At 44.1% G+C, this 26,516-nt stretch overlaps 1 protein-coding gene across 1 annotated transcript; it reads left to right on the forward strand.

The window, feature by feature from the left end:
• Positions 1-23,018: 23,018 nt before the first annotated feature.
• Positions 23,019-24,708, forward strand: TMEM174 (transmembrane protein 174). Its single transcript, XM_033179847.1, has 2 exons — positions 23,019-23,722; positions 23,913-24,708. Exons 1-2 carry the CDS (start codon positions 23,097-23,099, stop codon positions 24,016-24,018), a joined length of 732 nt encoding a protein of 243 aa, XP_033035738.1. The 5' UTR covers positions 23,019-23,096; the 3' UTR covers positions 24,019-24,708.
• Positions 24,709-26,516: the final 1,808 nt, after the last annotated feature.

The following is a 26,516-nucleotide window of genomic DNA, read 5'->3' on the forward strand; positions in this document are numbered from 1 at the left end:
GAGCGAGACTCCGTCTCAAAAAAAAAAATAAATAAATAAATAAATAAATAAATAGACTAAAGAGAAATAATAACCAAATGCAACATCTGATCCTCAATTGGATGCTGATTTGCCGAAACCAAAGCTATAAAAGATATTTTTAGGACGACTGGGAAATTTTGTATAAGGCTTGGCTATTAAATAATATTATAGAATGGTTGTTAATCTTCTTAGGTGTTAAATAGAGGCATCTAACTTCCTGTTCTTAGGAGATCCATGCTGAAGTATTTAGGAAAGAAACATACTATTGGCAACTTATTTTTAAATGATTCCATAACAACAAAAATATGTACACAAATGCAGAGATGAAACTCATCTGGCAAGCATTAAAATTGTTGAATAAGGTGGAAGACATATAGATTTTCATTGTACTTTCAACATTTCTGACTTTTCCACATTTTCCCACAACTTTCCACAATAATAATAAAAATTGGGGGAAAAAAGTTAATGTCGAGTTGTTACAGCTTATTCCAAAGTCTACAAATTCTTCCTTAGAAGATAACACTTACAAAGACGTGGTTGCAGTCATAATTTCCTCCAAATTCTTCTAAGAGCTTGGTTTTGAACAGAACCCCTGGCACAAACAGCAACACTAACGTTAGCAGTAAAGCCACGCTGTGATGGGACGCCCAGTGGTTGGAGCTTGGTTAATCTTCCAGCCTCCTTGGCTGGTGGCTGGGGCGAAGAGGATGGCAACGGGCTGGATCAGGAACACCAAGGCTGTGGGCAGGGGTGGGCAGCGGCTGGGTCCTCTTCTCTGCTGTCCTTCATGGGAGGGAGGTAAGTGGTTAACCAGTCACCCATCCCTGGCACTTTACAATCCTTCTCTGCACCTGCACAGGGCATTCTCTGGCTGAATTCTGCCAGCCAAACTGAAAGTCTCATAACAAGGCATGGGGTAAACAAGGCTCAGGTGATCCTGTTTACTAAACAGTGAAAACCAGATCCACATGGGCACTTTACAAAAGGCTACACACACCTATGCAAAAGTGTCTCCCTGTAGACCTCAAATTCACTGTTACTCCGGGACAGTACCCAGAGTCTCGGACAGATGAGGTTTTGGGAAGGCAAGGTCTTGGATTTTATGTGGGAAGGATAAAAAATCTGGAAAGTGTTTCCTTAGTAGGTGGGAGGGAGGAGGGTGGAGCCAGTGAAGGGGAGGGAAATTGTCTAATAGGCTGAGGAGAGGGTGAAGCAGTGAGGTCTTTTGCGATTTGGCAGGTAAGGGGGTGAGTTCAAGGAGAACATGTGGCAGATGTTATGGGAACTTACAGAAACTTCTCCAGGGGTTAAAGGCAGGAAAAAGGTCACTCGGTTTGGCTTCTTGGTGGGCCCTGGGGATCAAGGCCAGAGTAATTTCCTAGGGGTGGGAAGGTGGAAGGGCCTTCAGGATTGCACAGGAAGGGAGGAAATAGAGGCATGGGGCACAAATAATTTTGTCAAGAAGTTCGATCCTATACAGTGGTGACTGCAGAAGTGGGCATCTGGGTGGGATGGAGGAAAGGGTTTTTCTCTTTAGTGTCTGGAGCCCTGAGTGTGCTCAGGCTGAGTGGAGAGAACCAGCTTATTTTATAGATGAGGAGCATCTTCTGCTGCAACCCTTTCCTTGGCAATGAAAGCAGAAGCATCAGCAACAGCAGACAGGAGCATCTAGAAAGAGTCTCTTCAAGAACCTGAAATTGGCCACAGTGGTTTTTGAGGAAGGAGCTACTGAAAGCCAGTTTTCCTAAAATATAATCATGCTGGTCAGACTCATGGTTATAAGGAGCAGAAAGTTAATGAGAGTAGCTCCAGAGAAGAGGGGTCGGTTGTAAGCTGTGCATGTGTGAGCCTTGGAGGAAGGCTGAGACCACGCTCAGGGCTACCAAAGACTAATGTGAGATGTGCTTTGTTGTTAGTGTTTTGACCATTTAAATGTTCCTTATAGTTTTCCAGAACAGAATGGTCAAGAGAGTAGAACTTAGGAATGTGGATTCTAATGGCAGCTTCATGCTGCTTAGGCAAATTTGCTTCTGAGCCTGAGCTTCAGTGGCGCAGCACATTTCCTTCCCTCTTTCCAGATGTTGAGGAGTAAATGAGTGTGAATGCAAAGAACATTTAGCACAGTATGACACACACTATAATGACCATTGTGTTTACGTTATATGTGCAATATGTATTTTCTTAGGCATAGGAAAAATCATTCTAAATATATCCCCCTTCTAAAGCTACAATCCTAAACTGCAGGACAGTTAATTGAGGTGCTGCCCTGCTAGCCACCAGCCTTCACTCTCACACAGGACATTCCTCTGGTTAGCTCTGCTTGGGTCCTCTCATGCTGGGTCCTGCAAATTCCACAAGCATGGTTAGCACCAAGAGGTTAAGGAATGCTCTGCAGGCCAACATGCCCCTCAGTCTGAACACCGGACTGTATGTCGAGTCAGGCTTCGTGACTTTGTACAAGATTTTTTTAAAGGCCTTTCCAGGATAACATCCAGACGCCAGACACAGCTGTCAAGGAGACCCCGTCATGTTGTGGGGATTGGCTGGGGCATGGCAGGCGCTATGGCTCCCTCCCCACCCTTCCGTTTGAGATGGGGGTAGTAGGCAGTACTTCATCTTTGGGTTTCATGATGCTCATGTACTCAGTCAGGGGCTTCCTAGAGTCAGTCTTACCAGTTGGGGCCCAGGGCAGCATGACCTTCCCTTGACAGCCAGCACCTGGCACATAGCAGTGTCAATGAGGTAAACAGAGTTCCTGCTGAGGATCATCGGGCCATCCACAAAATTCCTGCATTTAGAGTTTTCAGACACCACAGCCTTGAAGCCTGTGGCCCCCCACCCCCTGCGTGATGAACCACAGCACACCATAGCAGGCCCTCTGCGCTGCAAGCCCTCCCAGGAGGTAACACGGAGACTCCACCTGGGCAAACACACACAGACCTCTTGTGGCTACCTTTCCAGCAAGAAGCTCTACACTGCCCTCTGGGAGTCAAACCTCTTCTGAACTACAGCGGGCAATTTCCGAATCTGCCAGCCCTTCTCACCAATAATGTTCTGTGTTTTGGTGGCTAAGATAATGATTTTGAAGCAGCATCATTTGTCTGGAGTAGTAACCGAGATTTGTTGCCTCATGCCAAGGAAATCAAGGATGTGGACACGTAAGAAGTGAGGTTAAGAGCAGAGGTTTAATAGGCAAAAGAAAGAGAAAAGCTCTCTCTCCTGCAGAGAGGGGCTCCTGCGCAGGTCTTTCGGTTTCCGGGTGAAATGTGCGGGGTTTTATAGATGAGCTTGAGGAGGCGGTTTCCATTGGTTGGACCAGGTGTGCTATTTACATAGCTTGTGAAGAAACTGGCCACTCCACCCTAATTTTTTATTATGTAGATGGATTCTCTACCTGGCCTGTGCCATTGTTGCCTGTTCCTTTATTGTGCACATGGTTGACAAAGAAAAGGGAAGATGGAGCCTCCATGTTGAACATGGCTGGCCCCCGGGTAGCCTTTTCCTATTGGCACAGCTGCCGGCGTTCACCGTGCAAACTTCCAGCTTGTTTATCTATGTTTGTAGCTCGATTTTATAGGCTGCTCTTTGTTAGAAAATAAATGATTTGGGGGCTGCTTTTTGTTAAGAGAGAAGGCTTGCCGAGGACTGTCTTACCCTCACTATCTGCTTAAATAATTCATTTTAAGCTCCTGTATTAATTCCTGTCCTGGTTGACATAACTTGGACCTCAACTCCAGAGTTGCCAGCTCTCGAGTGAGAAATCTTTCAGTTCCACTTTGAGGATGCTGTCAGTGACAAACTTCCTCTTCTTGAAGATCTGCACCCCCATCTTGCCACTGTGTGCCTCCAAAATGAAGGGCCGATGTGAGAGCTTTATCCTATTAGCAGCAGAGTCCTTCTCTTGAGGGCAGGAGTCTGCTTGTCTCTGAACAAAGATAGACCCCTTGGTCAACCAGTGTCCTCCACTTACTTGAAGTTTCTGCTCTAGTTTTGTTTATGTAGGACCTGTATGGAAGCTCCTTAACGCTCCTTGCCCTGTTTCTACACCACGGCACTTCTATTGCAGCCAACAGTCTCGGTCTGCTAGACTCCCCGTTTGCCACTGAGAATCTATTTTTGAAGCTGGCCTCACAGTTCCTAAGTCCCTCCCTGCCAGGATGACCAGCTTGTCCTAGGTGACTCAGAACTTTTCTAGTTTCAGCACTGACAGTTTTGCATCCTGGGAACCCCCTCGGTCCCAGGCAAACCAGGATGCTTGGTGACCCCCACCCTGTCTCTGGAAGGGCTGCCCTTGAATCAGGTGCCCACCTCAGGCCCATGGGCCAAGAGAAGGTGATCCGGGTCACCTGGTGTCCAGCAAGGCCTTGGTCTTTCAGCAGGGGTGGGTGGCTTCTCTGGGAGAGGGACCATGAATTGGGCCAGCAATGATCAACCTCTCTAGTTAAAACTGTACTTAGATGAATTACTCATTAGAAGGGAAGGAAGTGAGGTATTATAAGTATACATGTAGCAGTTTGATGCAGTAGAAAGCATTGAATTGGAAGTCAAAATGCCTGGTTTCTGCTACTGAATAGCAATAAAATCCCAGCATCAAACAGTTCATCTTTTTGAGCCTCAGTTTCTCCATCTGTAAAATGAAAGGTTTAATTTAGGGCTTGCTTCCTTTTTAACTTATGTTAGAGTTACTCCATATTCTTCAAGACATAATCCACTATCATCATTATTAAATTCTTCCCTTTCCTCTCCTCCCTTCTTTCCTGTTCCCCCCTCTCCCTTCCTCCCTTCTCCTTCCTTCATTCTTTCCTTCCTTCCTTCCTTCCTTTCTTCCTTCCTTCCTTCCTTTCTTCCTTCCTTCCTTCCCTCCCTTCCCTCCCTCCCTCCTTCCTTCCTTCCTCTCTCCCTCCCTCCCTCCTTCCTTCCTCTCTCCCTCCCTCCTTCTCCATTCCTAGCACTAATCCCTTTCTTCCCCATAGGTCACTACATCAATGTGAAAGATATTTGTCCTTGAATAGGTATGTAGTTTTATAAGATATGAGTATTATTTCATGTAATTATTTAAAATTTACATATATTACATTATGTTGTAGTCCTCATTTGCTTCCTAACATTTCTTACTCAGCACCATTTAAAAATACTTCTGTAGTGCTGGCTGTTGGTCTTTCAGGCTCCTTCCAGAATGGCACTTTGTGAACCTTGTTTAGTATTGCAGAATGCTCTGTTATCCAAAGTTCTTCTACTTTGAATCAAATTATTGGTGGGCTTTTTAGAGGGGACCAGGGGGACAAGAAAATATTACTCTAATGTTGGACAACTTTGGTCTGCATGAAGGGACCCAAATGGATTAATATATAGAGGACATTAAAGAGGAATAAATGAAGTACTGGATGGCAAGAGCTGTTGTGAATTCATCTTTGGCCCTTACTCTTGAAACTATGAAGCCATCTATGAAGCCAAAACTCTGAAGCCAAATTCCCATGAATGATTCCTGGAATAGCTTACCTCCTATGTAGAGCTGGCAGACATTCTCCAAGAGGAGGCAGGAAGAGTTCCTGGGCTCTCACTCATATATCATCAGGCACAGAAAAACTGCTTAAGACCTCAGCCAGAGATTGAACCCAAATCAGAAGACCTGTCCCCAGGGGGGCCAATCTCTGTGGCTCAGAGGAGGTGAAGGAGACCCAGCCGCATCCCGCCCAGAGCGTTCTGTTGTTGTTAGCAGACCGGCTAGTGCTTCGCAGGCTGAGCAGCTCTCTTGGTGGCATTGAGGCTAAGGGAGCCATGTGGAGCCTGGGAATGGGCTGCGGGTGGGGAGCAGCTGTGGAATAGCCCCTCCTGGCTCTGCCTGCCTATGGCTGGGAGAACAGTTTCCATTTCAGGCAGCAGCAATTCACACTGGGTGGTCTCTGCCTTCCCTCCCTCAGTGCCTTAGTGCCACAGGCAACTGCCAGCAGGCTGAGAGGAGCGCAGCTCCCCTTGGAGGACAGTGGCCTGCGCGAGGAGGCTGTTCTCCTCTCCCACACTTCTGGCTCACAGGGTCTTCACTCAGGCCTCTCAGTAAGCTCCGGCAAGACCTCTCGCAGCTCCACTGGTGAGGCCTGTGAGCCAGGGCAGGGGTAGGGGTTGCTTTATGTCCCCCGAGTGACACACTTCCTGACCTCAGCTTTATAGAGGCACATGTTGACTCTGTTCCAGGCCTTTAACTATTTCTGTTCCTTTGAACATGTAAAACAAACAAAAACAGCAATGAAACACAAAAACCAGTAATAACAAATACAATAAAAACACAGCAAAGGCCCCTGAGGGTTTCCAGCCCTGCTCTCCACATCTCAGCTGACTTGGTGTTCAGGCGCGTGCTTTCTGCCTTGGGTTGTATGAGCTTCTCAGTGGAGGACATCAAGGTGGCTGTGGGATTATATGCACATGCTTTACCAAGATGTCTTCCTTTGCAGTGACAGGACTTAAGCTGATGCTAGGAATCAGAGAAGGTTCACTTTTGCCTTCAGGCCTGGGAGCAGCTCATCCTCAGTTCCCAGGCAGTGCTTCCCGGGGCTGCCTTCAGGGCCTCCTGACAAGGGCCTGGGTGCTTTACCCCCACCATGGACTTAAGCAGTCAAGGAGAAGTTTCCAGAAACTAAACAGGATGAAATAATTACAACCGAGAGTCATTGAACTTACTACAGTATGTGTTCTCTGTATGATCTCACTTGATCCTGATAACCTTATGATGTAGGTCCCATCATTCATAAATGAGGAAACTGAGGCTCAGCGAGGCTAAGCAACTGGCCCATTTACATAGCTAGTGATTGGAGAAGCCAGGATTTGATTGTAGGAAAGATTCCAGAGCCTGTACTCTTAACCATGACATGTATAGAAGCACACATGCACACACACACACACAATGACATATACGTGCATCCTTTGGTCTCTACAGTATAATCGTTTTTGTAATATTCACAAATCATAGGTTGTTAGAAATGGAAGTCATTTTAGAGATTACCTATCCAACTCCTCCCCCACTTTTACTTCCACAGAAAAGGAAATTGGGGACTTACCTTAGAGAAATAGTTCTCAAACTTTAGTAAGCCTCAGAGTCACCCAAGGGACTGGCTAAAACAGACCTCTGGCCCCATCTCCAGAGTTTCTAATTCTGTAGGTCGAGGTGGGGCCCAAAATACATAATTCTAGTAAGTTCCCAGGTGCTGCTGCTGCTGACGCTGGGCTCCCACTTGGAGAACTGCTGCAGTAGAGTAAATTGGACATGTGAAGGCCTGCAAGACCCACTGCAGTGTTGTTACTTGAACGTGCTCAGCAATGTTGATGAAGCCTGGACAAACATGCCCCTAGTCACTCTTAGCAGAGTCATTTGTCCTTTATTAACTCTGGGTCTCAGCAACAGAACCAGAATGTGGCAGGCAGAATTCTAAAAATGCTCCCCTCTAAAAAGATCCCACATCTTTATCCCTCAAAGCCTGAGAACCTGTGATTGTGTTATGTTATACGGCACAGTGGACCCACAAAAAGGGAGTATCTGGGTGGGTGTAATTTAATCACATAAGTCCTTAAAACCAGATAACTTTCTATGGCTGTTGTGGCAGAAGAGTAGAGCAGAAAGGAGGAAATCAGAGAGACTTGAAACTGAAGAGCTTGGCCAGCCTTGCAGCACTATTGCCATTTTGAAGATGGAGCAGGCCATGTGAGAAGGAATGTAGGGGGCTGCTAGGAGCAGAAAGTAATCTCTGGCAGGGAATTGAGACCTCAGTCTTACGTTGTGTAGAACAAATTCTGCCAACAACCTGAATGAGCTTGAGAACAGATTATTTCCTGAGCCTCCAGATAATACAGAGGATGCCTGACCTACAGAACCATGAAGGAATAAATGAATGTAGTTTTAAGCCTCTAAGCATGTGATTCTGCTGAAGTAGAAACTAACATACAAGTACATAAATTCCTGAGCTCAGAAGTAAGCCCACTGCAGACCTACTCCATCCAGAAGCTTCTCACACCAAGAGCTGGGCCTCCGGGAGGCTCACCTTATCATCTGCTGGAAATGGCAGTGACTGTGACTTAAATTCCAGCCCCATCAAGGTAGTTTTCACTTCAGTTGGTGTCTGAGTGCATTTTCTGCTGCTATAAAGGAATACATGAGGCTGAGTAATTTATAAAGAGAAGTTTATTTGGCTTACAATTTTGATGACTGGGATCTGCCTCTGGTGAGGGCCTCAGGCTGCTTCCACTCATGATGGAAGATGGGGAGCTCATGTGTGCAGAGATCACACGGCAAGAGGGAAGCAAGAGAGACAGTGGGGAGGCACCAGGCTCTTTTAACAACCAGCTCTTCAGGGAACTAATAGAGTGAGAACTCACGCCCAAAAGGGAGGCATTATTCTATTCATCAGGGATCCCCCTATGACCCAAACACTTCCCATCAGGCCCAGTTTCCAACACTAGGGATCGAAGTTCGACATGAATCTTGGAGGAGACAAACATTCAAATCATTGCAGCTGGGGAAAAAAAATCTTAAGATTGTCAGGGCACCCAGGAAACTGCCTACCCAACCAACCTCAGCAGACACCAGCCTCACTTGAGAACACAGGCAGATCATTGCCTGCCAGTGCATGCCCTTCATGGACGAGCAGTTTAAAAACACTTTAGCAAAACAGATTGTCCTCCTGCACTACCACTAAATCAAATAGCCTATTTTCCTGTTCTGAGATTAATCATCTGTAAAACAGAGGCACTGCTCTTCAGCAGGATATCAGAAAGTTCAAGCAAGAATATGGTGTAAAGACACACAATCCATACTCCATACAGCAATGACCACCACCTCAAATATTCTTGTCTTTTTTTTATTTTTATTTTTAGTTTTGTTCAGACAGGGTCTCACTCTGTCACCCAGGCTGGAGAGTGGTGGCATGATCATAGCTCATTGCCGCCTTGATCTCTCAGGCTCAAGTGATTCTCCACCTTACCTCTCAAGTAGTTGACACTACAGGCTGCACTGCCATGCCTAGCTAATTTATATATATATATTTTTTTGTAGAGGCGGGGTTTTGCCATGTCACTCAGGCTGGTCTTGAACTTCTGGGCTTAAGAGATTCACTTGCCTCAGCCTCCCAAATTGTTGGGGTCACAGGTGTGAACCACCACCTCCAGGCTCTTGTTATTCTTGAAATAAAATAAAATCTGAAGAATGAGGGGACAGTTTTGATTTTCAACATGACCGTCATATAGCTAATAATAGTATAGTCATGATTCAACCACCCTGTCATTTTATTGTAAAAGCTGAATATAACCTTGAGGCTGCCATGGTCCAACACAATTCAAGTAACTATAATGGGTCAGTAGAGTAGATAATTCCTATAACTGAAATTTCCCCCAAATATTCCCCCTAAATGACTTACAGACACCTGATGCTCATTTAAGTAGAGAATCCACTCTTAGGGTTGAGGTTCCACATCTGCTCCATCCAGGTCCTTACTATGCATGGATCCTCTGCCACATGTCCTTGAGGAGGTGGGGCCAAGTGGCACAGGTCACCCCGTCCTCGTTCCTAATCCATGCAGGTGTGCAACTGTGGCCCTCTGAAGGTATAGAGCTGGGCAGGGTGTGGCTTTCTGACCGTAGTCATCCCTTGCCCTGACATCTGCATACTTTCACTGATCTAGCCCTAATGACTGGAGGAATATCATGGAGGATGTTCCCCCCTTGTGCTGGACACCAGGACAGGTCTAGCACCTGGGTTTCTCAGAAGGCTTCCCAGCATGCTATGCATCCTGACCCTGTGTTCCTCTCACATCCACGTGGACCCATGAACTACCTTCCCCTGGAGCCTGATTTTGTCATCCAGATCTTTTCTGTTTTTGTTGATAATCTCAGGATTGCGAGGTGATGGTGGCCACTGACAGGGTCCTATAGTGCAGAAAAGAATGTCCAGGTCCCTTCCTGTGGCTTCTCTCTTTTCTCCCCAATCTCGCTTTCCTGAACCCCCACCTCCTGCAGTGCGCCAGCGTAGGGGAGGCCACATGCTGCCATTTTTACCTAAATGTTTGGGAAGACATTCTTTTGAATTTTGGAAATCTTGAAGAGTTTTGAGACATGTATTTGCAAGCAAAACATGCAGGTTCCTGTTTTTCTATGTCATCCAAGCTTGTGGCTTTGTTTTGTTTTATTTTGCTTTTTATGTACTACAAGTTGTTGAAATATTGTGGTGCTTTTTTGTTTTCAGAGAACCTGGTGGTATTCTGTCTGTAGTCTGATCCAAGTGAATATGGCCCATAGATTACCCTGCAGGATCACAGCCTGAGCAGACAGATCTTTGAAATATGGATTTGACACTTTACCAAACTTTTGAAAAAAGTTATTTGATCACACACACACAGCTTCCACAAAACAATTTACTTCCAACCACAATGTGTTCAATCAAATGATTTGTTCAGAACTCTATGACCACGCTTAGTTTCACTTCCCACCACAGGTCTCTGATAACCTCTGAAAACTCTCTTTTTGTGGTTATACTGTCATTCTTTATTCATCTTTTTAAACTATAATCGTTTCAAAATTATAATTTTTAACTGGGAATGTGGATTGGTGGTTAAAAACAGGAAGCTTGATGTCTAAGTCTGAAAAGCAGTGAAAATATGTAAGAAACTCAGAAAAATTCGGAACCTGCCATTATTGATGATTGTGACAGAATGCTACCACCTGGGAGTCACTGAAAATCTGCCAGTAAAGAAGGATGAGGTTACTAACCAGCCACAAGTGAATAGGTGTATAAACATGGTTGATCTAAAATCGTGGAATATATTTGGATGTTCACATGGATGAAAATTCAAGCAGTATCACAGACTGAACAGTGAAAAGTAAATCTCCCTCTGCAAAAGATTGTGTTTTCCAAAGAGAAAGGCAATAATATTTCTTCTCCCAAGTGTTCTTCTGCAATGTGACCTTGACATTCCAACCATAGAAAGGAAGAATTGAATCCCCTTCCCTGTGTATCTGGGTTGTTTTAGTGACTTGCTTGAGCAATAGAATGAAATGAGAGTGATATTCTGGGACTTCCAAAGCCAGGTCATAAGACGCCTCACAGCTTCCACCTGGGACCTCAGGAGCAGTCGCTCCCAAGACACTTCCTCTTGAAACCCAGTCCCTTGGCTGGGAAAAACCACGTGGAAAGACACAGGTGAGTGATCTGGTTGATGAGCCAGCGAAGCTCCCAGCATCAGCTGTCAGTCACATGAATGAACCATCTTGATGTCCCGCTCAGGTGAGCTTACAGGTACTGGCAGCCCTAGCTGACTGCCCGACAAAACTCAGCCAAGCCACAGAACTGTTTTAAGCCACAAAACTATGAGTGGATTGTTACATGGCAATAGATAACTGGAACACCCTCTCAGTTCTTTTGTCAAATTTATTTTGTATTCTTTCAATGACATGTTATGCACATTCAATGACGTGTACGTCTTTCCCCCTTGCAAATAATAGCATAATAAACACACTATAGTACTCACTCTGCTTTCTTTTTCAACCAATAACACATCTTAGAGATTATTCCATACCTGTGCATGCAGAGGTGACTTGCTCTTTAACAGTGGGAGAGAACCTTATATTTTACCACCATAAGTTATTTAGCCAGTCCATTATTGATGGACATGTAGGGTTCCCCATCCCTGTACTTTGTTAGTACAGATAGTGATTCATTGTCTATTCTGCTAAAGTATCCTTTTGTAACGTGTCTATTGTAAGTATATAGGTTACATTCCTAGGAGATATTTGTAGCTTAATTCTATTTTATGTGCATTTTGAATTTTAGTAAATATTGCCAAGCCCCCCAAAAAGGGGTTGTGTCAAGTTATACTCTGCCCGCTCAGATTTAAGGCTGTTTTCCTGGAGACTTGCCAAAACAATGCATTCGTTAAGTTTTAAAAATAGTTTACCCTGGATTCTTATTCAAATTATGGATTTTATTGTGGAGAAGAAAATGAGCTTAAACTTTGATATCTATTTGATATCTTTGTATTGCTTGTTTGAGAAACTTCTAGCTATAATTGCATCACTCATTCTTGTCAAAGTATTAAAAACTAAAATTTGGGAAAGATGACATGAGCTATTAGGTAAAAAGGTGAGTTGAAGAAAAATAACGTTTTTTAATTTTTTAGACAGAGTCTCGCTGGGTTGTCCAGGCTGGAGTGCAGTGGCACGATCTTGGCTCACTGTAGCCTCCACCTCCTGGGTTCAAGCAATTCTCCTGCCTCAGACTCCTGAGTATCTGGGATTACAGGCACCCAGTACCACACCTGGCTAATTTTTCTGCATTTTTAGTGGAGACGGGGTTTCACTATGTTGGCCAGGCTGGTCTCGAACTCATCACCTTAAGTGATCTGCCTGCCTCGGCCTCCCAAAGTGCTGGGATTACAGATGTGAGCCACTGCACTGGGCCAGAAAAATCAAGTTTAATGAAATTCCATTTCTATGAGATGTGTGAACCTGCACAAGAAAATCATATCTGGAAACAGATATACAAAGTATTAGTAAGAAGCACAATCCTTCCTAATTGTAAACCACAGTCCGTCTAGCAAATAAAACATTGCCTGCAATTTCCTGCAAGGCCAGTGGTCACAGATGCTTTAGAAGGAGGTGGCACTGCTCTCTAGACATGACTGAAGAAAAACTTAGGTCAAAAGAGGCAGTCTCAACCAAAAACGGTGCTCTTATTAAAAAAAAAAAGCTAAATGTGCTAAAAAGCTGTATTTAAATAATTAGTGAGAGATTAAAATTTAAATTTGAGTAAATATTGCCAACATCCCCCAAAATTAATTTTGAACATTTTGATAAAAGCACAGACTTAAGTGATGTAGCCATTTTACAGGTCTTTGTTCTATTTATGCAAAATGAATCTGGGTCAATTTGCTTTAAGATTAATTTGCTAAATGACCAATTCATTAACTTAAATTTTTTTAAAAACTATTTAATTTTAGTTGACAAGTTTTCTTTTTTCTTTTTCTTTTTCTTTTTTTTTTTTTTGTTTTGATACAGAGTCTCGCTTTGCCGCCCAAGCTGGAGTGCAGTGAGGTGATCTCGGCTTGCTGCATCCTCCTCCTCCCGGGTTCAAGCGAGTCCCCTGCCTCAGCCTCCCGAGTAGCTGGGATTACAGGCGCGTGTCACGATGCCTGGCTAATTTTTGTATTTTCAGTAGAGATGGGGTTTCACCATGTTGGCCAGGCTGGTTCTTAAACTCCCAACCTCAGGTGATCCACCCACTTCAGCCTCCCAAACTGCTGGGATTACAGGTGTGAGCCACCATGCCTGGCCTAGTTGACCAATTTTCATCTGTCACTGTGAACTGCATCTTAAGACATGTCAATTAATCTCTGATTCAGTCAATTCTTTTTATTTGCTGCAGCTGGAGAGCAAGGAGCAGAGCCAGGGGAGCCCTAAGGGAGACAGCTCCCATTGATAATGCCTATGAAGACGTGCCCAGAGCTTGATCAGATAAAATAACTGGTACAGACAGTTCAATAAGATGGGGTCCTGAGGTTTTTTCAGTAGCCACTACATCCATTGTTAAAAAGGAAATAGCACACTGAATATATATGCTCTTAACAAATTAAAATAATTTCCTTTGTCATGGACCCCAAGGAAAAAAAAATGATTAATAACTTTGAAAACTTACCAGCCAGATTTTCTGAACTCAGGGTTGAACTATTATTTTCTACATTTTTTCTGAGAAGTTGTGAATAATGTAAATTATTATTTTCTTTTTTCTTTCCTTTTCTTTTTTTTTTCTTTCTTCTTTCTTTCCTGAGACAAAGTCTCACTCTATTGCCCAAGTTAGAGTGTAGTGGTGAGATCTCAGCTCACTGCAACCTCCACCTCCTGGGTTCAAGCGATTTTCCTACCTCAGCCTTCCGAGTAGCTGGGACTACAGGCACGTGCCACTATGCCTAGCTAATTTTTATTTTATTTTTTTGTAGTAGAGACAGAGTTTCACTATGTTGGCCAGGCTGGTCTTGAACTCCTGGCCTCAAGTGATCTGCCCACCTCGGCCTCCCAAAGTGCTGGGATTACAGGCGTGACCACCGCACCCGGCCTATTATTTTCATTTTTCAAAGAAGGTATGTTCCACCCAGTACAAAGGGTAAAATTCTGGATAAAGCAAATGAATTAATAGCTCACCTTAATAACAAAGGTTGCTCACAAAGTTGGCTTAGTTAACAAATGTTTCTCAAGTTTCTATGCTAAATATTCTCAAAAAAACAATTGCAAGGGAAAACTGGCTGTTTTTGTTATAGGTGACATCCTAACAATAAAAATGAAGTTTGAGAATTAAAGGAAGAGCCTTACTTGACCACTGAGACGATCAGCCATTTGAAACCATTTACTTACGCTGTACTGATAAAAAGTTTGGCATTAGTGTTAAAATAATTCATCTTTTTTTTCACCAAGAAATTCCTGAATGGTGTCGTCTTCTATCTGATGCTTTTCTCTGGAAGGAGTAGTTATGAATCTCCTTGCTTAGGTTCTAGATTAATTGGACTATGTTTACACATGGGTGGCAGCATGGTGATTGAGAAGGGCACTTGCTTAAATGGAGCTCCTTTCTACTTCCTTCTTTTACATGGCTGTTGTGGTAAGATGGCTAAGGCTTTTGGCAGTAGAAGGAAACCCAATCATCTTTTATGTCATCTCTCATTCTCCTTCACGTATCTCTGTCCTCAGAGGGTCTGCCTACCCTTACTCTCTCTGGTTATCACTTTTCCTGTGCTTCTTTGAGATCAGGTTCAAGTTTAAGGGCAGTCTCCAGCCTTGACCATGTGCTCTAGCCAAGTTTACCTGAGTTCTGTTCATGGGGGGATTCTCTACAGCTCAAGCCCTATAGCAGTACATTTGTCCTGTGCTTCTGTGCCTCTGCCTCCCATGGGGAAGTCATGGGGGGTGGTAGGGTGGGTGGCAGGATTTGGGTATTTCTTGGTCCCTGGCCCTACCATTTCGTTGCTACCTTTCCTGTTATTAGCCTGAAGTAGCTATCAAAGCAGGGCAAAACTACTTCCTTTAATGGGACTTTTGCTCCTAGAAATGTTCAGATATCAGGCATAGAGAAATTGTCTGGCTATTAGACACATTTCCCAAGTCAATATATTTAATGCAATAACACCTCACCACTACCCTAGTGGTTCTCACTCTTCAATCTGCCTAAGACTCACCTGAGGAGCTTATAAAACAAGTTCAGATTTGTGTGCCTCACATCCAGGGTTTTTGATTCACTCAATTTGCCAGTAGTGCTGAAAATCTGCATTTCTAATAAGTACTGCAAATTGTTATAATGTAGAAAACATTGCTTCACTGAAATAGGTAGGAAACTCACCTTTTCATTTTGTCTTGGCAGTAAATCATTTTAATATTAAAATCTTAAAAAGAATCCCCAAATAGCAGGAAGGGGAACGAAAAATTCAAAAGGGCTTTTAAGATAAAACACAAAAATTCAGACCACTGGTGGATTATCAACTCCGATCCCCAGCAATCTGAAAAATAATTAGACAGTGTCTTCAAAAATGTTATATGTCTGACAGGAACAGCACAGGAGCCACCAAGCATTTTTATAGAATGAAGCCACAAGGAGACTCTAATACGCCACCTGGGTTCCATTTCAGCTCTGCCACCCTCTAAATTTTCCCTCAATTTCTGCTTCAGATAGAATCTACTCATGAAAACACAAACACAGAGAAATTAATCTGGGGAGTTGGTTAAACAGATAGAAGATTGAAAAGACAAAAGAAAACCATTGATGTGATAGGACTAAGCTACCACTTCTAGGGCTGAGGAATCACTGCAAAGCAGTTAGGGTATCAGGGCTTAGAGCTTGGGGGAGAGACCCCTGGGGCTGGGACCCAGACCTCTCAGGAGGGCACTGTCCAGCTGGTGCTAGTACCTCTGAAGGGTAAAATGAGAGTGGGGATATGGGGACAGACTGGAAACTGGACCCAATTGTGACTACCACAAGAAGCATTGCTGGGTGAAATGACCGAAATAGCAAGCAAAACAGAAAAGAGCAAATCCCTTCTCCCTCCTTCCGCCTTGTAGCCTCCCTCTAATACCTCCTGTGGCAACGCCTAGTAGCAAGCCAGCTGTCAGAGTGAGATGTGGCTTGTGGAGTCCCAGCCCCATCACTACAAAACACAGTAGAGAAGGATGGATTTGGACCTGAGGGACAATAGCTTGGTAACAACCACCATCTACCCCTTTGGCTACTCGACATCCACACACAGCCTTCTACACATTACTCGCACTTGTATCCACAAACAAAAACCACTTTGTGGTTTGCATAACAAGTTGAAACTGGTGTCCAAATCAAGATGCCCTCATCCTCTCCTTGAAATGGGAGATACAAACTTCCAAGAATCATTCATGCATTAATCTCTAGGCAATGTTCATTCTTCTTAAATTTGGCCACAATCCCATCTGGATAAAAACTAAATTGTAAAGTTAACCACAGACAACAATCTTTGTGTAAAATAATATGGGGAAGGAGGAAAGGCAGAAAAAGAAATTGGCTTGTATATACAAATAAATATATACATAACAATTAAGGAAGAAGCTATGCAGAGCCGCTGCCGCGTTTATTCCTACAATTGGCCATGAGTCCCTAGTTGATATTTGTAACTTCTTTCTACCACTACTTAGTCCCTGTTTCCTTTGTCCTTATCAAGGTCTCAGTTGATTAGTTCTTTACCCGGTGGAGTGACCCAAACTTTCTTTTTGGAAGAATCTGAATCCACAATGGTCCTGTGTTTTGGTAATTACAATTTTTCTTTAACTTTTATTATTGGGCATAAAAACATGAAGAGAGGTCCCAGAGAGCCCCGTGTTCTAAATGTAGTCCTTTCTGCTCCCAAGATGTTGTAGCAATCCAGTTTCCTCTTGGTAATAAAGAGCAATTATCTTGGCCAGGAAAGTAACCCCTTCTTTGCTTGCTGGTTAAGGGTCATGAGAAGCTCAGAATGGCCAAGTGGCAGTGTCATCTTTGTATTGTTGTGTCCCTTGGTACACAATAGTAAGACTAAGACCTCCCAGGTCGAAGTTGAAGGACAGTCAGAAAAAATAATGTGAGTAGATTAACAGGTGTGATAGTGAGAGGAGTCACTCCTACTTTTTCTCCTTAATTTCTAGACCCGTCTATTCTGACAATGAGAGAAACAATGCTGTATATTGCTTGCTGATTTAAAGCATGTACTGCATCCCAAAGATGAAATGACATCTATGGCAGATGCTGTGGAACACTGCTTAGATCCACCTTAGGACTGTGGCATTGATTCCCCTAGCTACCAGAAGTGTTGCCTGCTGACAGTTCATAGTACACTCTTCTCTGGGCATTTTCCTCAGCAGGAAAGGAGGCCAAGATTATGTGCCCCTCTTGGTGGCAACCTGCATTCAGTGACTGGTTGATACGGGAATACAAAGGCCTGGCACCTTAACCTCAATTTGGAACAATTCTGAAGCAGCATCCAAGCTCCAGGAAGACCTAAGCATTCAGCTGAAGCCTATGTTGCAACTGCATCATAGTTCAGCTTTTCCCTTGTGCAGTTCTGCTACCCTCTCTCCCATTAGGCATCGTTTCCTAGAGCATTCTCCAACAAACCTATGGCATTCAAGTGACCCCCTCGGCATCTATTTCTAGGGAACCTACCTAAGATGCTCTCTAATCAGGGTGATATCTCCATACTGGTGCCATAACTGTACCTTCAGTAAGCCATTCTACCATTCTATTGGGCTAGCTGCTTCTGGATGATAGCGGATGTAGTTATAGCAGTGAATTTTATGAGCATAGGATCATTGCTATATTTCTTTTGCTATAAACTAAGTTCTCTGATCAGGAGCAACGTTTTGCAGAATACCATCATGGTGAATAAGGCATTCTGTATATCACATATGATGATGCTGGTAAAAGTATTAAAGTCAGGGAGGACAAATCCATAACCCAGAATATGTGCTTAGTTGAGTAAGGACAAACTGCTGCCCCTCCTGGAAGGAGTCCACCATGATCCAGCTGCCATCAGATATTCGGCTGTGATCTTCAGGGAAAAGTGCCACATTGGGGGCTCAGCAGTGGTCTCTGCTTTTGGTAGGTTAGGTACTCAACAGTGATGGTAGCCAGATTAGCTACCAGTTTTAAGCTCGTGCATAACATTCATTCCTTTCATCATGGTAGCCTGCATCCTGTGTACATGGATTCATCAAGGAAACACTCTGAAGTCTGGGGGAAAAGACTGACTGATATCCACAGAAAACACCAGCTTGTTCACCTGACTGGTAGAGCCTCCTTTGCAGTGGATGTCCTTGGGTGAGTGTTCACGGGGAACACAACTGTCTTTACACTCTGTGCCCACTTTGAGATATCCTTATACTTGTTCACCATACTTCCTGTTGCTCACATTACAATCTCATTCTTTCTGAGTCGTTGAAACCTAGGACACCATTCACCTCTGCCTATGAACCAACATAGATTGTTGGCCATCTCTCAGCTCAGATAACACAGACAACCAAATGTCCTGCTTGAAGTTCTGCTGGCTAGGATTTCTATTCTACCCTATTTCTAGCATCTTTCAGGAACATTCCTGATGGGTGTCATAATGCTTCAGCTGTCCACTGTTGTGCAGAATAACGTATACACAAGACCTGAGATTTTTTCTCCTCAGTCATCTAGCTGTGAAGAGCTCCCCAGTAGGCCATAGGTTTGGATTGTAGGAGAAGACACCACTCAGTAAGAGTAAGTGTAAGGCTCTGAACCACCTGTTTATGTAGTTACTTGTAATTCTAGACCTGCTCATGTCCAAGTTCTTAAATACCATTTTTACTTGATAATGAATCACTGCTGTGCATGCACAAATTTACAGTTGTGTGGGCCACATATGCTCAGATCATGATTGGCAGCTCAGGGGTCATTCAGTGTCCCAGGGTGACGAAGGGCCCAGTAGCCAGGGCCCAGTAAAGAATCATGAGCTGTGTCTCAGAAGGAGAATAGCTGCCGGCAGAAGCAGCACGGATTTTCTCTAAAACCCTGGAGACCTGTGCTGTGGTTTTATCTATGATTACTCTGTACAGAATCACTACTTACCATGGACACTTTAAGTATCATTGTCTATTAGGGTTCTCCGGAGAAAATGAACCAATCGCATGTAGATATAGATACTGTTCCATGGTAAGCAGGTCTATGCAAACCTATCCTCAAAGGTCAGGGAAACTGAGAGATTGAGGAAAGAGGCTGATGAATCCAGTTTCTCAGAAAGGAACATTTAATAGGGACTTAAGAACAGAGGCCATGTTCCTGGAAGCCATGAGACAAGATGGTGGATACTGTACTGTTACTCACCAGACCCAGAGCTTACATACCTCAGGGAAAGGGTATATGTGCTTCAGAAGGGACGTGTAGAACAATTACTTAAGGTCAGGATTTATGGTAAGTACTATAACATTAAAGTTCCTTTGATCTAAGGGCAGGGTTTACAGTAAGTACATGCTCTTAAGCAAGGAACAGCAGATAAAACAGACATTTTAAAGGCATTCCTGGAATGAGTTAGACAAAAGTCAACATGGCGGGTTAGCATATAAGATGGAGTGGCTGTAGCCTCCACAGATGTATAGCTATATAGAAAGATATCTATTTAAATTTTGTTGACTTTTGGTGAGGTCAGCCCTGTAAATAGAGGATACAAGATTCTTTTAAGACCACCACAGAAACTCTCTGGTTCTCTGATTGTGACTTGAGCTGAATTTAAAGACCTGAGCTTGTTACTTTTCTTTTTATAAGTATTGCAGGGCATTCTGAAGTGGCCATCTCCATCCCACATAACTTGCAGCCCATCATTATTGTCATAGTGTTTAAGTGTAGCAGCCAGTTGGTCCCCAAGGCATTTGCTCCAATAGGCAATTCATCACAGCCTACTACAGGTGCTATTTTTATTAGTTTTGATGACACTTCATGCCATGGTCTACAAATATCCCATGTTTCATTGATGAGGACTCAGCATTGTATTTGAGGCCAAGAATATGACCAAATCAATTCCAGAATCCCATCTTCACAGGTGTGTTTCCTAACTCCACTGTGAATACCACTTATCAGTCAGAATCAGGAAAACAGAAACCATACCAGTTATTTTAATAGAGAGAATTTGATATAGGAAATTAGTTTAACAGATATTGGAGGGTTGAAAAGGCAAAAAATAAACACTAAGGCCACTTAGACTTAGTGAAAACAGGCTGGGGGAACAAAAGGAAGAGGTTGGGCTTATATTAGAAAGCAGAAGCTTGGAGAAGGGCCCTTGTGGAGCTGGGATCCAGCTCTCTGAGTAGAAAACGTCACTCGGCTAATGCTGGCATCTCAGGAGCTTGGACAAAGAACAGAGGCTGGTGTTGGTTTCCCTGAAGGGGCACAGCAAGGCTGATTGGAGGGCAGGAGGAGGGTTCTGGAAACTGGAACTGTTACTGCCAGGATGAAGAACTGTTGTTGGAATGACACTGACAGTAACAGCAAGCAAAATAGAAACTACTAAGTGCCTTCTCCTTCCTCCCACCTTGAAATCCCCCTGTAGCGTCCCCTATTGGCAGAGCCTAACTGGAGCAGCCTGGAAAAGGAAAAGTGTGCTTTGCAGAGTCTGAGACAAAGAGAAGTTTAAAAAGGTGGGTTTGGAGCTGAGTCACCATAGCTTAACAATTGTCATAGTTTTCTTGACTGTAACCTGGTTGTTAAAAGAATGGAATTATGTCACCTATATTAAATGTGTAGAATTATGCCTGGTACATAGTAAGTATTCAATAAATGTTTCCCCTTCACTCCTCAATTGAGATGATCATGTGTGGTTTTTCCCCCTTCATTCTGTGAATATGCTGCATTACATAGATTGATTTTTGTATGTTGAACCAGCCTTGCTTTCCCCTTGGTCATGGCGTTTAGTCCTTTTAATATGCTGTTGAATTCAGTTGGTTAGCTTTAAAAAAAAAATTGCTATTTACCCATCTAGACAGAGGTGGGGCTTTTGGAAGAAGCAGCTGAGTCAAAGTGACCTTGAAAATGTAGTTGGAGAACTTTCTGATCTTTCTGCTCTGAAAGCAGCTCCAGTTTGCATTCATGAGCTGTCTAAAAGAGGGTGATCTGTTCCCTCTACTCTCTCAGGCTTCCCAGTTATTCTCGGTGGATATAGCTAAAGGCAAATAGAAAACATAAATTGAGTGATTTAGAAGACAATTTTGAGATCCTAGTTTTTTTCCTAAATGTCAGGGATTGTTTTGACTGTTAACTTAGGACTTAAGAACCTGAAAATAATGTCAGGCTAACTTACCAGAAATTTACAGTTAAAGAGAAAATCTGGCTTTCCTGGATCTCTGATCTAGCTCAGTGGGAAAAGGCAGCCTGTTCGTATAGCAACCCCACTCCATCCTTGCTGCTCCAAGGCACATCCAGTAAGATACCTCAGGGGTCACCTGCTTGCTTTCCCATCTGTTGGGCAGTGAAGTAGGAGATTACAAGCCTTGTCCTGTAGCAGGGAGAGGGATTTTCGTGGGGAGAAAGTCCTCTGGTCTCCTAGAAGCATTTAGGGTTAACCTGAGGTAGGGTTTCCTAAGATTTATTGATGATGAATCACCTGAGGTCCTTCCCTTGGATACTTGGTTCTGTTGGTCTGAATGGGAGCTCACATTTTGTCCTTTAAAAAAGTGGCCCACATGACTTCTTTGTCGAGGGAACTTTAGGGATCCCTGCCTTCGGGCAAGACGGCAGCTCTCTCAATTCTGCAAAAGGGAGCTAATATAATATTTAACTACTGCAGACAGCATCTGCTTGGATAAAATCTGTCTAGGAAGGAAAGAAGGCTACAGTTATTCAGTAGAGGAGGAAACTCATGGGGCTGTTTGGAAGTTTTGCAGTCATGAATGACAGATAATGTTATTGAAAATTAAACTGTCTTCTCTACAGCAACTTGGGTTTGGTTGCAAAACAGCAGGCTCCAAAACACAGCTGGTTGTTTCACCTTGGAGACTAGGAACTGTGTGGCCACCATGGAGGGAGGGTCCGAAGCATGTGTCCCAGTGAGCCAGGTCATACCTGATGCTTATTCAACCCCTGGCAGTGATACAGTGCATAAAAAGGTTTCCTACAATGTTGTTCCTCTCCCAAGGCTAGAATTACTCCCCAAATGCAGAAAGCAAAAGGCGTATGGGGTTGGCCAGAAAAGAACAGGATCTTAGGGCTTTGTGAGAACTGTTACTGAAGTTTAAGTATCATCATAGCTAGGGGTTCGTGAAGTAGATAGGAATACACATGCGGTCAAGAAATAGGTGTCTGTCTACTCCTAATGAGCTGAACCACTAGGAAAATCAGGTTAGACTCCTGTGCATGTGTGGATATATTAAGGGCCCCATTCACTGCTGGAGACCCTTGAGGGAGCTCTGTCATTTCTACAAACCTGTGTTGGGGAGGACCAAAACAGGGTCTTATGGCAGCATCTTAAATTGCTACAGAAGAGTACCTCCTGGGGCCAAGGCAGGAGGATCACTTGAGTCCAGGAGTTTGAGACTAGCCTGGTCAACATAATGAGACCCTATCTCTACAAATAATTTTAAAAATTAGCTGAGCATTGTGATGTGTGCCTGTAGTCCTGGCTACTGGAGAGGATGAAGTGGGAGGATCGCTTGACCCAGGAGGTTGAGGCTGCAGTGAGCTATGATTGTGCCACTGCATTCCAGCTGGGTGACACAGTGAGACCCACGCTCTAAAAAAAAGAAAAGAAAAGAAAAAGAAAGATGGACTCAATAAGTTAATTTTTGAATGTGTGAATGAATGAATGTGAATTAGAGAGACAGCTTGTCATTGACTTGCAAAACAGAGACCTCCACTTGTTGATAATACATGAGAAAACTTCAGGCTTCATTTCTCAGACCTTTATTCTTCTAAACAAGGTCCAGCCCTCTGTGTGTTACACCCTGTTAAGCACAAGCCCTGAGTTCTTCTATAACTAATTTAGACCTGTGATTCCTTGGCTCTCACAATCCTCTCCACTCTAAGAAGCAGGGTGAGCCCACAAGGAGCAATGGAACAGGGCAGCGGCCGCTTGGAGGACTTCCCTGTCAATGTGTTTTCCGTCACTCCTTACACACCCAGCACCGCTGACATCCAGGTGTCCGATGACGACAAGGCTGGGGCCACCTTGCTCTTCTCAGGCATCTTTCTGGGGCTGGTGGGGATCACATTCACTGTCATGGGCTGGATCAAATACCAAGGTGTCTCCCACTTTGAATGGACCCAGCTCCTTGGGCCCGTCCTGCTGTCGGTTGGGGTGACATTCATCCTGATTGCTGTGTGCAAGTTCAAAATGCTCTCCTGCCAGTTGTGCAAAGAAAGTGAGGAAAGGGTCCCGGACTCGGAACAGACACCAGGAGGACCATCATTTGTTTTCACTGGCATCAACCAACCCATCACCTTCCATGGGGCCACTGTGGTGCAGTACATCCCTCCTCCTTATGCTTCTCCAGAGCCTATGGGGATAAATACCAGCTACCTGCAGTCTGTGGTGAGCCCCTGTGGCCTCATAACCCCTGGAGGGGCAGCCGCCGCCATGCCGAGTCCTCCTCAATACTACACCATCTACCCTCAAGATAACTCTGCATTTGTGATTGATGAGGGCTGCCCTTCTTTCGCGGATGGTGGAAATCACAGGTATGGCGTGTCTACTGGGGGAATGCACTCCTTCTAGCCATCTCCATCGTGATCTGTGGCTATTTGGTCCATGAATAAGGTGTTGGGAGACTGTGAATCCCTGCTTAGCCTGTTGCCCATGATGGCAGCCTTGGTTCTGTGAATGGTGCTTTGGACCATAACGTACCTGTGTTTTCTGCTCACATTTCAGGCCCAGTCCTGATGCTGACCAGGTAGAAGAGACACAGCTGGAAGAGGAGGCCTGTGCCTGCTTCTCTCCTCCCCCTTATGAAGAAATATACTCTCTCCCTCGCTAGAGACTATTCTGATATAATAATACAATGCTCAGCTCAGGGAGCAAGCGTTTCCGTCGTTGTTACCTGACAACCATGGTATTCTGTGTCGCCACCTTCAGAAGCTACAGCAGCGCCCAGGCAGCCTGACAGAGATCATTCAAAGGGGGAAAGGGGAAGTGGGAGGTGCAATGTCTCAGACTGGTAAAAATTAGGCTGGCCCGAGGCAATTTTCCTCTGGAACAGTTTCAAATTCCCTCGGGTAAGAAATCTCCTGTGTAAGGCTCAGGAACAGGAATTTCACTTTTTCATTCCCCATCCTTCCCCTTTCCTGTAGGAAGGCATTGGTGGCTCAATTTTAACCCCAGCAGCCAATGGAAAAATCATGACTTCTGAGACTTTGGGAGTTTCCACAGAGGCGAGAGTTGGTGGAAAAGAAGCAGGGAAGAGAAAGCAGGCCCAGCTGGAGATTTCCCGGTGGCTGTCCTTGGCCCCAAAGCAGACTCACTAATCCCAAACAACTCAGCTGCCATCTGGCCTCTCTGAGGACTCTGGGTACCTTAAAGGCTGTAAAACAAAACAAAACAAAAACATCAAACCAATGAAATAAAATAAAACATGTCTCCTGCTAGAATAGTATTGGATACCTGGCTAAATTACACAAACTAGACCGTAGTAGGATAACGCTGTGAATAAATCCTTCCCTGATCACTGAATCACAGTGACCCCTGGCTGCTGCTGTTCTCTTCTGCAAGGTTGACGCTTGACTTGTGATGTACATGGGTGGGCTCTTGGTCCACCCCAGGCTGGGGCCTGCGCCAGGCATGAACTAACTGGGCCCAGCGGCTGACAGAACACAGGACTTTCCTAAGTACCCGTAGGTCTGTGGAGCGAGACAGAGCAGAGTTGCCATGTCAACACATGGGGAATGATATGATAGAAACAATCTTTATGACTAAAAGAAACTCATCTTCTTCATTAAAATCTTTGGTGTCCTTAATCTCTCTGAATTTGGCTGTGTAATAAACAACTGAAACTGACTCACAGACTTCAGAAGAGACAATTTAAAACCATTAGGTTTTAAAAGAAAATATTTGCTTTGGGCTTCAAAGGCAATGCCACTCAAGGTAAGGGTGGCACATCCCAAAGGATGTGCCACACGGAATGTAGCAATTCTTTAAAAAATGTTGATATCGTGTTCGTATATGGAGCAACTTTTACTAATTTTGATCAGAAGTATCTAGCTTTCAAAGGATATGAGTGAAGTAAGCTTGGTACATTATTGTTGTTATTTATGTTATATCTTAGGGACAAAGTCTTTTCACATCCACTTTCATGTTTGATGATAGTTGATAGGTGGAAATGATTTCATTTACAGAAACTAGCTTTATGTTCAACAGATCCCTGAGACACTGATCCTTAGCTGAGGGCCATTGGTTTTGGAGAAGAAGTTTGGTGACAAGGACCAGACTGAGTATCACCAGTGGCATGCTGACCAACAGATGACACTTTGGGCCCTTCATGCCACCCTAACCTTGAGTGCTTCTTTCACTGTCTCCCCCCAACCCCTGCCATCCTCACCCACCCCATAATTTTATGTTCATAAATTTGGGCTACAATGAACATTAAAAGTAGCTCAAAAAAGAAAACCTTGTTAGGGACGTGCATCCCCATATGCAGCTGGGGAGGGCAGGGCAGCCAGTTTGTCTTGGAGATACCTGGAGTCAGATATGCAGGGAGGTGGCCTGGAGGGTTGGGATGGTTAGTTTCAGGCAGCAACAATTCCTGTACTAAGACAGAGGGAAAAATGCTAACATAGAGGTCATTTATGCTTTCAAAGAGAGGGCTTCAGGGCTAATGACTTCAGGAGCTCGAGGTAGGAGTAGGGTCTGCAACAGTCAGGGATCAGAAAACGGGAATTTGTTCATTAGTGCAACATTTATTTATTGAGCATCTACTCTGTGTCTGGTCCGGGTCCATCAAATGGAAACGTAACTGAAAAATTCCACCAACAAGAGAGCATACATGGTTCTGCCCTTGCAGAGCCTCTAGTTTAGTAGTCTATTGGGGAGAAAGATACGGATTCATTATCTGTATTAATCATCTATTAATTATTCTCTGACACCACTGAGAAGTCCTGTGGCCCTAAGAGGGATTTGGATTCATCAAAGGGTCATGAGGCTTGCTTGGGGAAGTGAAATCAGGGTCATTGCCTTGCATAATCCCAGGGAGCACCGTTCACAGGGATATCTAAGTGACAGGTGTCTGTGGACCTGTGGAGACTGTGCTAGGAGCTAAAGAAACAGTGGCTGTCTACTAGACAAAGAGGAGAGGGCAGGAGAGAGGGGCCTGGCAGAGCCCCATGTGGGAGGCAGTATTAGGAGGCATTTAGCAGGCTGTGTCAACTTTTTATTTTTCTGCTGCCACAACCCTCAAACAGAGATGACTTCCAGTAACCAAGAAATTACACCCACCAATTTTCTTGCTTTGAGACAACCACTCACGCTATTTCTTTATTCGGG

Source organism: Trachypithecus francoisi, unplaced genomic scaffold, assembly GCF_009764315.1.
Source record: "Trachypithecus francoisi isolate TF-2019V2 unplaced genomic scaffold, Tfra_2.0 Lachesis_group2, whole genome shotgun sequence".
Classification (NCBI taxonomy): domain Eukaryota; kingdom Metazoa; phylum Chordata; class Mammalia; order Primates; family Cercopithecidae; genus Trachypithecus; species Trachypithecus francoisi.